Source organism: Aplidium turbinatum, chromosome 18, assembly GCF_918807975.1.
Source record: "Aplidium turbinatum chromosome 18, kaAplTurb1.1, whole genome shotgun sequence".
Classification (NCBI taxonomy): domain Eukaryota; kingdom Metazoa; phylum Chordata; class Ascidiacea; order Aplousobranchia; family Polyclinidae; genus Aplidium; species Aplidium turbinatum.
In genome coordinates this window covers 19,786,184-19,799,852 of record NC_137489.1, presented here as the reverse complement: position 1 = coordinate 19,799,852, position 13,669 = coordinate 19,786,184, and the positions used below count along the sequence as shown (strand labels likewise).

Sequence of the window (13,669 nt, the reverse complement as noted above, 5' to 3'; positions counted from 1 at the left end):
CAATTTTTATGTAAAGCATACAAAAACAGGGCAATTTGATACTAACTATAGAGAACCAAGATTAATAAGTACGATATGATGATATACTGTAAAGGTAAGTTATCCTTTGTATTGAGCACTTAAGGTACGCATGTATATTCATGTAACAGTTGGTTTTTGACATTTTTTTTAAAGCATTGGAACGGTAAATCTTTTATATCGTGTGAAATTTCACTCCACACTTGCACACACAAGAAATGGAGTGTTTTTTTGCCAAAGTTTGTTTCAAACCTGGGAAGAAAAAATCTGGTTTTAGCCTTATGTCTTGTATCATGTTGATGTATGTCGTCTAGTTTAACAAAGTAGCCAGAGAAACATGCTGGCAAAAAATTATTTTCGTACTTGAACATGAACTGTGCATATGCCAGCTTTGCAAGGTCACACACTTTTAATACCTGAAATTTGCTGTACATGTAGGTCGTCGAGGTTTTCCTGTCACCAAACAAACAGGCTCTAATAAATTTGTTCTGAATCACTTCTACCTTGTGTATTAACGTTTTGTTGGCAGAGGTGGGCAGTAGCGCGCTACTTTTGTAGCGGCGCTACTAGCGGCGCTACTTTTTTGGTAAAAGTAGCGGTAGCGGCGCTACTTTTTAGCTGGAGTAGCGGCTGCAGTAGCGGCGCTATTTTTTTTCCAAAGTAGCGGTAGCGGGAGAGGCGCTACTTTTTTTCAGTCGCACTCCCGCTACCCGCTACTTTTTAATTTAATTTGAAAAAAATTCTTGTTTTTTTTGCAATACTGGCGTGGTCAAACAGCTATATAATCGGCTTGGTTGAAAAGTTTCGGTCTTTTCTAGCTGACGTCAACTTCTTCGGCGAATATCTCCGTGTGATGAAGCCTATCTGCCAGGCTTTAGATATTCTTCAGGGCAAGTCCAAGGCATATTACGGAGTCTTGCTTCCAACCATCACAATTTGCGAGAAGAAGTTGACCGAGATCAGCTGATCTTGTGACCTGTGAGGAGTTGAAAGTGAAAGTCCTTGAAGGCGTGAAGAAACGATTCAACAAATGCTTCAACAACATGAAATGCGTTATGGCATCATGTCTTCATCCCTCCTTCAAGACGTCGTGGCTACAATTTCTGCACTACGTTTCCACGGATGATGCTGACGCACTGCGAGAAAAAGTCAAGACAGATGTAATTCGACTGTTGCGGGAGACATCAAGCCAGGTTGATACCGAGAAGAGTGACACCAACACCAGTCATGACTCCGAGGATGTATTTTTGGAGTGTTTGCACCATCCCGTGAAACGTCGGTGCACAAGGAAGCAGCAATTGTGGACGCCTTTTTTCGGACAAGAGCAAGTCCTTGAGCTTTTCGAATACCGAGTTAAAACATATCTGTTCAATACAACACCCCTATTTCTTCCAGTGCTGCGGTGGAGAGACTTTTCTCTGTTGGAAAAGATGTGCTTAAGCGAAAGCGGGCAGGACTTAGTGACTCTCATTTTGAAATGCTCGTGTTTTTGAAAGATGCGTAACAATAAATTTCCCTTAGAATGCGTTTTCTATAACGACGTTAAAATGACAGCGTAAACGAATGATAACATTCGTTTTCAAGGTCATTTTTGCGTCACTAGGGACTTGAGTGTTTCCTAGTGTCATTTTAGACAAAAGTAGCGGAAGAAGTAGCGGTAGCGCGCGCTACTTTGGCCCGAGTAGCGGTAGCGGGTAGCGCGCTACTTTTGTAAATTGGTAGCGGGTAGCGGTAGCGCGCGCTACTTTGGCCCAAGTAGAGGTAGCGGGTAGCGCGCTACTTTAAAAGTAGCGGGTGCCCACCTCTGTTTGTTGGCCCTACCCCAATTAATTATTGAATATTGAAGATTTGATTGAAATAATGAAAAGTAAATTAACCGTAATGTGGATATTGGGACATAGTATCTGATTTTGTAAGCAATGCCACATACTTTACTCAATTTTGTGCAAAGGTCAGATATATGGGCGTTCCAGTTCAATCCGTGGTCCATCGTTACTCCAAGATATTTTACTTGATCAGTTTTGTTAATGCTTTGGCCGTTTAAGGTGAGAGAGAACGATTTTGCAACAGGAGGATTTCTACAAATGATCATAAAATTAGTTTTAGTGTAATTAATCGATAATATATTAGTTCTCATCCATACATCAATCTTTTTTATTTCTTCATTGGCTTGTTGTTCTAGGCAAGTCAAATTATGGTGTGTCATGTTTAGGCTGGTGTCATCCGCAAAAAGAGTGGTCATGAAAGAGGACGCAGTAGGTAGATCGTTTACATATAATAAAAATAACAAAGGACCAAGGACTGACCCTTGGGGGATGCCGCATTTGACCGTCGAAAAGTTTGATGATAATGAGCAGGTCAAGGTCAAGTATATATGATGAATGAGTTGTAATATTATTTAAAAGCTGCAAATACATGGAGGCCTAGAACACAGGTTTGAATCATTTGCAAGATGGCGCAAACCTTTTCAACAATTTGCTAGCAGTATGAAGATTAGCGCGTTGCATTGTGGACCACGCAAGAACCAATGAGCTGCCGACTGCTGTTCGAAACCCAGGGTGTGGCATTATGCAACGGTTAGCTTTTCAACAAAGAGATTTATGGCTGGCTTGATTTGATGGTGTTGGTAGTTGGTACAGATAATATGATATCGAAATGTATGAATTTTTAGTTTCGCAAAGGTTGTTTTAAGATTTAAGGTCCAGTGTTCGAAACTTGACAGGTCATTGCATTGTTAAGACGCCTGGCTAGTTCGGATATCTGAAAATCATGTTTTTCGCTTGCTAGGCTAGGTTGTATTTTCGGAAGTTACAACATTTTAAAGGTAGTCTATCATTTACATGGCAGCCTTACCAATACGCTCTTAGAATTTGTGGGCTGCACTAAAATTCTTGTTTTCAGGTATCAAGACTGAACTGTAGGCCTACGCTTTAGCTGCTGTTATTGAAAACTGAGTTTAGTTATTTAAATGCTAATTCAATGCTTTTGTATTTGTCAACAATGTTCTTACTGTTGTCTGCTTGGTGAATCAACCAAGGTAGAACCACATTTATCAAATTTGCACAAACATGGACATTTATGCCATATGTTTGAATGAGGTTGCTCTTGAAGGACTAGATGGAGTAACACTAAGTACATTATGGCTACGACTTAATCAACGAGAAGAAAAGATACTGATTAAAATCACGGAAAAACTTAAGGAAGTGTTATGGAGATTTCTTTTCCATTGTGATGTAGAATTTTTTCATTTATCTTCCCAACGGGATGACCCAATCATCTTCAACAGGTACCGTAGCCTTTATATATATAATATTTTAATAAGTTGTAATTTTTCGAACTAAACTTTTGAACTGAATGTAAGGATAGCTTCAAAGTCTGTGCATGCCAAATTTCTTAATGTTTTATGACTTGATATCATCAATTCAGCAAATTGCATGCGATTTTGACCAGGGATATACTATGTATATATGTGTGATATTTAGAATCTATTTGTGGTTGAGTGGTGAATCTCTGAGACATTTTCATGGACGTTGGTTTTACACCACTTCAAAGCATGTGATTGTATTTTAGCAAGGATGGCATGTCATTTTAAAATAACTGTAGAAGCTATTATAATTCAAAGACTATAAGTCCCTTCGCTGCTTCCTGTTGTTTGTACATATCTGTCATTGCAGTATAGCCTACTGTAGTATGTACCGGTAGTCACACTGGGCGCAAAATAAAAAGGATTATGTTGGGTGTAGACTGTAGATACAGAAGCATGCTTTGGTGACAGACAAATTTTATACAGTTGAACTCACTTATAGCGACACATGAAAGGGGTTTAAAAAAGTGTCACTATAGCCACAGAATGGCCCGTTTCGGTGAGTTCGATCCCTATTCAGTGATTTTTTCAATTTTTTTTTTTAATTATTGTGTACCGTAGCCTAATTATCATTGCTGTTTTAGGGTTAGAGGTTAGGAACTCACCGAATTGTAGCAGACCCCTATAGCCAAATTCTATTTATAGTTTAAAAACTAGCTTTGCAGCAGATGTCACTACAGTGAATTGTTACTATAAAGCCGAATTCCACTGAACGTGATGTACAACTTTGGCAACATATATTTCAGATACCAGTCAGTTAAAGATCTATGTTTAATTTCGTCTGAAAATGTTAGACATGAACTATTTAGAAAAGCAAACAAATTTAGTAGAAACTGGGCTACAAAAAAACAAACATCTTAGCTTGTACATTAGTTTTGGCAATGTGAGCACGAATATTTTAAGGACACACACTTCCTAATTTAATACTATCACTACTGGTACTCATTTATCACATTTCCACTAAACCAGTGGTTCTCAATCTGTGGTACGCGTGAGCTTTCCAAGTGGTACTTTGCTATGCATCATTTTTGTTAAAAATGCTCTCAGAAGGCACCAAATTCAAAGTAACTTTTCAAAATTTTCTGGGGGAGGCCCCCCAGGCCCCATGATCAACAATGTGTTTCTTCCCATTTGTGACTCTAATCAGAGATGGGCGTGATCTTGATCTTCAAGATCACTTTTTTTTTGGTGATCTTGATCTTGATCTAAGATCACTTTTTTTTGTGTGATCTTGATCTTGAAGAACAATAAGATCAAGATCACTTTAAAATTTAAGTTTACTTACTAGATGGAGGCATTTTTTTAGAACTCGTACTGTACAAAGTAATTAGTGGCAACTACTAATATTAAGCCACTGTTAATATGATATGTGTCCAACAAAAGACGATTTAAAGTCGCCATCTAGTCTGGTCAGTGTTGCCAGTTCAAAATTGAAAAAGTTTTCTGTGTTGGTCAACTTCCGTGTACTTTACTGTATGTTGACGTCGGTTGACGTATAATAAAAAATTGATTTAACTTTGTTCACAATTTCCATGTGTGAATTTTAAAGAAATGTTTGCTTTCTTTGACTCAATTTTAGATGTTTCAAAAGTCTAGAATGGCGGTGCTAAAAAATCTGGACTCTAGCCGACTTTGATCATGTAAAGTGGTTTATTGCAGCAAATCAACCAGACCAAGACTTGTGTCTGAGTATGGAGCGGTTTGTCTGACGGCAAACCTCTGAACTTTTTTGATAGCAGACAACAGTAGCCTATCAAGTTTGCCAGATGGGTAAATGGTGCAATAAACATTGACATAATACAGTGAAAGTTAAAACTACTTAGTAACACGAATAAAAACTCCCACATGAACCAGACAAAAATTTGGTAAAAAATGATGCAGTTCAAAATTTATTTTTATTTATTTATTATAAATATAAAATATAAAACTAATTGCAAATCTTGCGACTTTTTCAGTAGCCTACTACTGTATATTTAACCTCGGTCTTGAGTGTGACGTTGCAGTTCTACGCAACCTACGTCAGCAATTGATAGGCCTAATAGCAACAGTCACTAACTTATTACAATTCTTAGGCCAGTGATCGAGTAGTTAAAAGTAAAAGTTAGCAATACCAACTATATACCTTTACCCAGGTTGCTTATAGTATATAATTATTTTTTGCAACATCATTGATCAAAAACTTCATTTTTTTTCAAGTACACAAAAAGTGATCTTGAAAGTGAACTTGATCTTCAAGATCACGATCTTGATCTTGATCTTCAAGATCACATAGTTTGGTGATCTTGATCTTGATCTTCAAGATCACCAATACTGGTGATCTTGCCCATCTCTGACTCTAATGAGATTCTTAAAATGTTGATATTGAAGTCGTTTGGGTCCAAATCCTGGCTAGAGAAAAGGTTGTAAGAATGCAAAAACTTTGAAAGTGGTGTCTTGAAGACCTGCTGATTAACTGTGGTGATCCCTGACGGAGTGATAGTGCAGGTGGAAGTCAGTAGGAATGAGGAGTAGACATCCGGTAAACTTGCTGTCAATGATCGTTGCAACAATTTTGGTCTGCACTTACAAAGAGCTTCAATATGTTGTTTGTATGTCAGCAATCGTTTACCTCTTAGGTAGAATATCTATGTAGATGTTGGTTAGAGGAAGTGGTTGGGTGCTTTGCTGAGGACATACAGTTGCTGTCAGGATTCCCTAGTATGTAACTATGTATGTAAATTGAATAGTGCCACTGTGGTCATTAACTAAGTTAATCTGAGTTTCCACATTCTCAGATGTTCTGAAAGTTGGGCCAATGGGCCATATCAGGTGCAAGTTTTTATTTTGCCTTATGCCAGCATTAGGCTTGAAGTAGAGCAGGGTGAGAATGTCAGCCGGCATGGTTATACACGTCTACTTCTTTCTTAATTATCGACAAGGTCTTGCAACAGGCCCATGAGCTATGTGTATTCTGGAAACAGCTTTAATCCCACTCAATCTTCTAAGTTTAATTCAATTTTGTGTGCATGTAATTATTTTCTATGGCCTACTGAAGGATGGCAGCGGTGGGATGGCGCAACGGATAAGGCGTTGGCTTTCCAATTATGCAAACCTGGTTCGACTCCCGGCTTCAGCTGGTTGTTGAAAAACACCGCTGGCGCTCACCTCTACCCGGGTCTGCTACTATTCGGTGAGTCCGATTCAGTGAGAGCCCTATTCGGTGATTTTTTTGAATTTTTGTTTTTAAAATTATTGGGTACCGTAGCCTAATTAAAACCCCTAACCCTAAACCTCCTAACCCCAAAAACCCAAACCCACAAAAACCCCAAACCCCCAAAAACTCCAAAACCCCATCCCCTAACCCCCTATCCCCTAACCCCTATCCCCTATAACGGCAATGATAATTAGGCTACGGTGCGCAATAATTTAAAAAAAAAACTCACCGAATAGGGCTCTCACCGAATAGGGAACTCACCGAATCGGGCCATTCCGCCTCTACCCAGGGTGTAATAAATTGGGTGGTCGTAGTTGCTGAAGTAAAGGCGGCCGAGAGAAAGGAACTGGCCTCCCTACTCTCCTTAGTGCCGAAGGCTTAGTACAATGAGAACTTTATTTTCTCATACCCGACACTTGAATCAAGTATGGGACCCCCTTTTACCTTTACCTACTGAACAAATCTTTGACCAAGCTTGCATTTTGAAAGTTAAAAATATATTTTTATCCAATAATACTTGATCTTCATTTGTATAACCTGATAAAAGTTGATTCGAATGAATGTCTTGTGGAATTTGGGCTTGAACTCTGCAAGTTTTAGTGTAATCGATTGTTGCATTCAAGGAAAAGTGTTAAGATGTTTCACACAACTGTGTCACCAGTAAAGATAGATTTCCAAAAACAAACTACTGTGTTTCACAATAAAAATGCATAGATGTTTGTAAGCACATATAATATATGTGGTACACTGGTACAGTGTGAGAGAACTCACAGAAGATTATTAATGAATTGCAGTGTGTCATTGCATAGTAATTTCAATTATTGACTTCCCTGTATTTTAGTGCACATCATGATGTTGAAACAGTTGTACCATACTGGATTGGTTATTGTGGTATAATTAATTTATGTGTGCATCTTTATACCTTGTGATAAATAGATGGTTGATAACAATTTTGTTCAGATTTCTTGGCATTGACTTAGAATCCGGAAAGCATGTCGCCATGGCACCTGATGAGTTGGAAATTTTACAAGATGTATATGTGGTCAGACCAGTCAGCCAGGCCAATGTAAAGGTAAACAAATGTCATCAACTCTGTTTTGTTGCATGTGTCTGTCATCTAACAGTAGTTGACTCTCGTTTGTTTAATCCCTATAATTATCTACATAAACATACGCTTCGGTGGGCTTTCAGTACTGTCTCCATACAGCAAAATGGCCCGTTTCGGTGAGTCCGATCCCTTAACGGGGGATTTTTTCAATTTTTTTTTTTTAATTATTGGGTACCGTAGCCTAATTATCATTGCCGTTTTAGGGTTAGGGGTTAGGGTTAGAGCTTAGGAACTCACCGAATCGGTCTCACCGAATCGAACTCACCGAATAGTAGCAGACCCCCATACAGACTATCATAGCAAGGGATGGGCATTTTCGAATAGTTGAGGATTCGAATTATGTTTGAATCTATTCTACAATAATTGTATCGAATTCGATATTTTTTGGCCGACAAAAATGAAGCAAACGTCAAATAAAGTCAAGGTTTTGTTTGAGATACAAATTATGCCCATTAAAACGTAAAATAAAGGCTATATATGCAGTGTTTATAGCTTTCCAAACCTTTTGTTGTTAAACGATGAATCGATTGGATGGTGGCTAGCCCTGCAAACTTATACATAATGTGGAGAGTGGAGACTCATACAATACAGTCGCTGCTCCAATACCCTGACGATTAAAAGCGCGACATTCACTGACCAGATTTGATAAAATGCAATCCTTCAAACTAAGCGAAACACAGCGACCAGTAACGGTTTTTATATTGATGTACCGTCTGCAAACGTTGAAACAATATAAAAAAAACTGTTTTGCTGCGTCAGGTAATAAAAATGCGAATTAATTTTGGTGTTGAAGTGTCAGTGAACCAAACGATCATCGCTCTGTTGGATGCAGTGGTGTTGACCAAACAGACCAAATGCTATTATACAGTACTTCACATCACCAGCCTTCCAAATTAACACATTTTTACTAAGGCAAAATCATTGCCTACGTAAAAATACGGATTGTGAAATGACGTCGGCAATTGCCAAGTATAATTTTAAGCCCATTTATTTGCGATGATTCAAACTACATTTTCAAATATAATGATTTTTTGGCGATTTTAAACTTTATGCGTTTGTTTAAGCAATATACAAAGCTCAAGAGACAAAACAACTACTTTTTAGAAAGTAGTATTCACTGATTGTTTTACATTTCTGTGATCGTGACCGCAAATATCACGTATGAACACATGGGCGTTCAAAAATTAATTTTAATTTCTCTTACTTTTTGCTGAATTTTTTCAATCTAATTTCAAAAAACAGAAGAATGTGATTGTTTATTTTTTTAGGATATCTGAATGCTGTTTGACATAAGAATGCACGAAGTTATGCTAGGCTATGCTTTTTCTAGAAATGTTTTTCTTTCCAGTTTAACACGATATTCTATAGTCGGTTGGTAACTTAATGCTTAGTAGTAGGGCGTGTCAATTTACTCAAAAATTTTTAATTCAAAATGACGGGTGTTAAAAACTTGTAGTTGGACTAGAAACTTCGCTAAATATATATATTTTTTTTTTCAAAAATAAATGACGTCTTGCTTGGTAAATCGTTCCCTAAAAATTCAAATATTTGACAATTTTTCAAATTTTACCGACCTCTAGAAATTTTCATTTACAACTTGTAGGTTCTGTGACGTCATAGTTTGCTTCCTTTTGAAGCTTGTTAAGGAGGTGTGAGATATCAAATGGAGTACTATGATATCATAAAGTGCAGAAATGCTAGCAAAAAAACTCTCATTAACCAGCAACTTTTGCCTGCGATGACTGCTATTAAAGTAGGTTAATTCGATTTAATTCAATTACTGTAAGTAAACTAAAAACTTAGAATCAATTAAACTTAGTACCGGTAGTTGTTGATCAACTAACTTTTGTAACAGTAAATACTATTGCTGTATGACAATTTTTATTTCAACGCATGCCAAACTATCAGTTAACAGTAGATGTTAATCAGAAAATATATTTCGCACTTGCTAGTGCATCTTCAGATCAGAACTGAAGATGCACTAGCAAGTGCGAAATATATTTTCTGATTAACATCTACTGTTAACTGATCTCTGGTGCCTTAGCACTTGAGGTTTTAGCTTTGAGATATGGACCAGGGATCGTTGCAGAACAAGACTAGGTCAGAAAGTGAGGCAGACTCCGACTCAGCTCAGCAGCAGCCTAGAGCAGTTAACTACATGCCAAACTATATTTTATCATGTTACAGATTAACAATATTATAGAGCTAATTATGATATCAAAATCTTTTGTGTGATTTGATTTACTGTAATTTCAAACGGTGATTGATATGGATTTAAAGCGAAAAACCAGGAGTAGTACATTTACACATATGAACAATCTGATTGGAACTGGAAGAGAGCTGCTGCCATCTGAATTGCCTAGCCTACTCTACATGATGTGTTGAGATGTGGCATTCTGCTGAGAGAAGAGTGCAGTGAAGATGTTAGAAACTATCCATCAACAAGCCTTGCTAATGTTATCTACTCAAAAGTGATTGACAAATGGAAGCTTGCTAACTGTTGTTTCATACCCCCAGTAGTAAACTCTAGGGTAAACATTAGACGGAAGATTCAAGAAAATTGGGAGCAAGCCAAAAAAATATCTTTAGGGAGAGGAAAACTACATCAGAAAGAAGCATTCATTAACAAATTGGACTAGCTGTTTGACATTTTTACTTGCAAATGCCGAATTGTGTTATGCTCTGATTATGGGTGCACTGTCAAGGATATTTGCGAAAAAAAATTCACATACACTGCAAGTGTAACAAAGATGTGAAAATCCCTGTCAAAGAACTTGCATTTATCAAAAGTCAAAGAGAAAAAAAATGGATCTTTGGGACTATATCAAATTGGCTTACCAGATTATCCGGAGCATAGCAGACTAATAAAAAAACTAAAACGACAAGAAGAGGATAAAAATAATCTATTTAAGTTTAGCAAACAGTAAGAAATGAAGATTGAAACCACAATCTCCAGTGATGAAAGTAGCACAGAAGACTTTCAAAGTGATGCATGCGTTGAAAAAGATCCAAGCTACGATATTGAAATGCAGGCACCAAGAATGTCTTCATCTGCTGCTCAACAACCACAACGATTACAGTGTAATCGACTAGAAATTCCTCACGTTGCTATACAAAGTGTTCGGTACGGAGTTGGCTTGCGCGCAACAGCTGCTATTACTACAGCAGCATAATGATGCTGGTTTAGTTACTGGTAATGATCACACCTTTGTTGTGGATCATGATAAAGTTAAAAGGGCTCAAGAAAGTGCATCTGATTTCATGAGCCGGACACCTCATGACGCATCGGCAGTTCGCTCAATTGAATGCATTTTTTATGATGGTAGACAAGATATAACAAAGATTATGTTGCATGCCGACAACTCGAATCGACAATTTCCCAGCATGATCAAATAAGAGCATTATACGGTATGCAGTGAGCCTGGTGGAAACTATGTCTGCCATTTTACCCCAGTAAAAAGTTCTACGAAAAAACATGCTGAAGTTATTGCTGATCATCTGGTTAATTTTTTGAAGGAGACTGGAAGTGACAAAACCCTGCAAGCAGTTGGTGGTGACTCTACAAATGTCAATACTGGTTGGGAGGGGGGTTCAATGCACTGGGTTGAAGTTAAGCTTGGTCGAAAACTGAACTGGTTAGCTTGTGCACTTCACACAAACTAATTGGCACTCCGGCATTTAATAACCTGCTTGGATGGAAAAACTTTATCTAACAACAAATGGGCTGGAAACCTTGGGAAAATGCTGGAGAAATATACATCAATCCTTTTCCAAGATATCTATTGGAGAAGCACTTATTCAACTTGAAGATAGTGTTGTAGATAATCTTTCGACTGACCAAGCATATGGTTACAGGATGACACAGGCAATCAAAACTGGATATCTTCCCTCGGATTTGGCTCTCTTACAGATTGGCCCTGTCAATCATGCTAGATGGTTGACCACAGCAAACAGATTTTGTCGAATATGGGTTTTGAAGCACAATCTAAAAGGAAAAAAATCTCAATAATTTGAAATTGATTGTTGAATATACTGTTGGTGTCTATTACCATAGGCGTCGAAATAGGGTGGGCAGGGTGGGCGACGCCCACCCTGCCGTGAAACGAGGGTGGGCAAAATATGTTTCGTCCACCCTGTTTTCATGACACTTATGAAGTGTTCGTTACAATTATTTCCGTTTTTCTTAAACGCTGGACTATCCAACCAACTGCAGCGCAATTTCTTGTTTTATGCTATGTCTCTCGCTAGGTATCCGACAGAACAAAGCAATTCCACAACAACGCTGCGTCGAAAAAAATGCGGTACTCACTGCGTTGTTGTTGCTACGGCAACTGCCACAGCTGGCAATTCCTGGTGAGGGAAAGCCACGTTTGATTTTTTCTCCGAATTTGCGTCGACAATTTGATTTTTTCTTTGAATGGTCTCACTTTCGTTACGTCACAATGAAACTTCAGTTTCTGGTCAGCGTAAGGGAATATGAATATGACATCATAATGAACATGACAATAAAATAACCGATACAAACTAAAGACGTACTAAAACAATCCCTTTTGCTAATCAAAATCCGGCAAATCCGAAGGCGCCACTTTAAAGATAACAGGTCACGAGTCACGCGCTTTTTAGGTCGCAATGGAAAATATAAAAGAAGTTTGTGCAAGAAAGAAAACATCCAACCTATTAAAGCTTAATTGCTGCAGCGACGCTAAACGCAGTCTTTGTGAGAAAGACTAACCACACTTTTCCAAATTAGCGTGGGCAATTGCCGAGGTGATTGTAAGGACCACAAGATTACAAGAAAAAACTAATTTTAAGACTACACCAGACTAGGATGTTGATTCAATCTTACTATTGCTGGATGTTTTATTTGGGTTACTTCCTACTTCGCCGGCGCTTAGACACGTGCCCAGCTGGGAGATTCTTTTATAAAAATATCACCCTATTTGCATTGATTTAACTCCAGTAGACGTCAAATTATTGTAAGCATCTACTCCTTGTTGCGCCTCGCTTTCCGTTATCTCGTCCAGCTGATACAGCATCTGATGATACCGATTCTGACTAGTTCATTAAACAGACTTTGTGTTGCTCGCAGTGTCCCAATTGTGCCGAAATTATGTTGGCTTATAAGCTTACATAAATCGAGGCGATCTTCTCTCAGGGAGCTATTAATATGTTACCTGTACCTAGTTGAGCAATTAACGTTATTTTATGATAATTCAACGTCGCTACATGTCGAATTAGTGTAAAACAAACGTAAATTTCTTATTGGGCATTGTTGTTACGCAATATAACCCGCCGGAAAAATTAAATCGATTTGTGCTGACTCGAACGTTGAATCAACCCAAAATTAACTTACTTTCCCCTCTCCGTGAGTTTTTTAACGTGAATTACCGTAACAGCGTGCGCATCTTGTTGCTCGCTTTATCGCTACTTTTGGTATTATTACATCACAACAAATCAAACAATGCGTTCGTAATATATGATATATACTACTTTAGTATATTTTTCGCTTCTCATTTTACATGTTTTAGTACCTACAATCTTTTCCTACTAAATATTTACAGTAATTGCCGAGGCAATTTCAAATTTTGCCGTTTGGCCTCGGCAACGTTTTGCCGAAGTAAAAATATGCTAATTTCGAAGACTGAACCATTGCGAATTTGCAAACATACACATTCAATGAAATGTGTTTGAAAACTCTCGCCCACCCAGAATTCCTCTCTTCTAAGAAAAAATCGACGCCTATGTCTATTACCCCTGTTGGTTTGAAAAGTCAAGCACAATTGGATTGAAGGACCACGGCATATTTTGTTTCAGCTTCGTCTACTTCAACAGCAAAACAAATCTGTCATACAAGCAGTTTTGCCGACAATCAACGATCAGCGTGGTATGCATTTAGCGAGATGATAATTCAAACTATGTTGTGCTCAGAAGATATGGAAGAGAGGAAAAAAGGTCTGGAAAAAATAACAGCAATAAGAGGCGGTGA

General features: G+C 38.0%; 1 protein-coding gene across 2 annotated transcripts in view; it reads left to right on the top strand.

Moving 5' to 3' along the window:
- Positions 1–2,994: 2,994 nt before the first annotated feature.
- Positions 2,995–13,669, top strand: part of LOC145787966 (general transcription factor 3C polypeptide 1-like) — a 39,959-nt gene continuing 29,284 nt past the window's right edge. For both annotated transcript variants that reach the window (XM_082599805.1, XM_082599804.1), the window contains exons 1-2: positions 2,995–3,304; positions 7,536–7,647. In XM_082599805.1, coding sequence (XP_082455931.1) covers positions 3,087–3,304; positions 7,536–7,647 — 330 coding nt within the window. In that variant the 5' untranslated portion in view covers positions 2,995–3,086. The remainder of the gene's footprint in view (positions 3,305–7,535; positions 7,648–13,669) is intronic.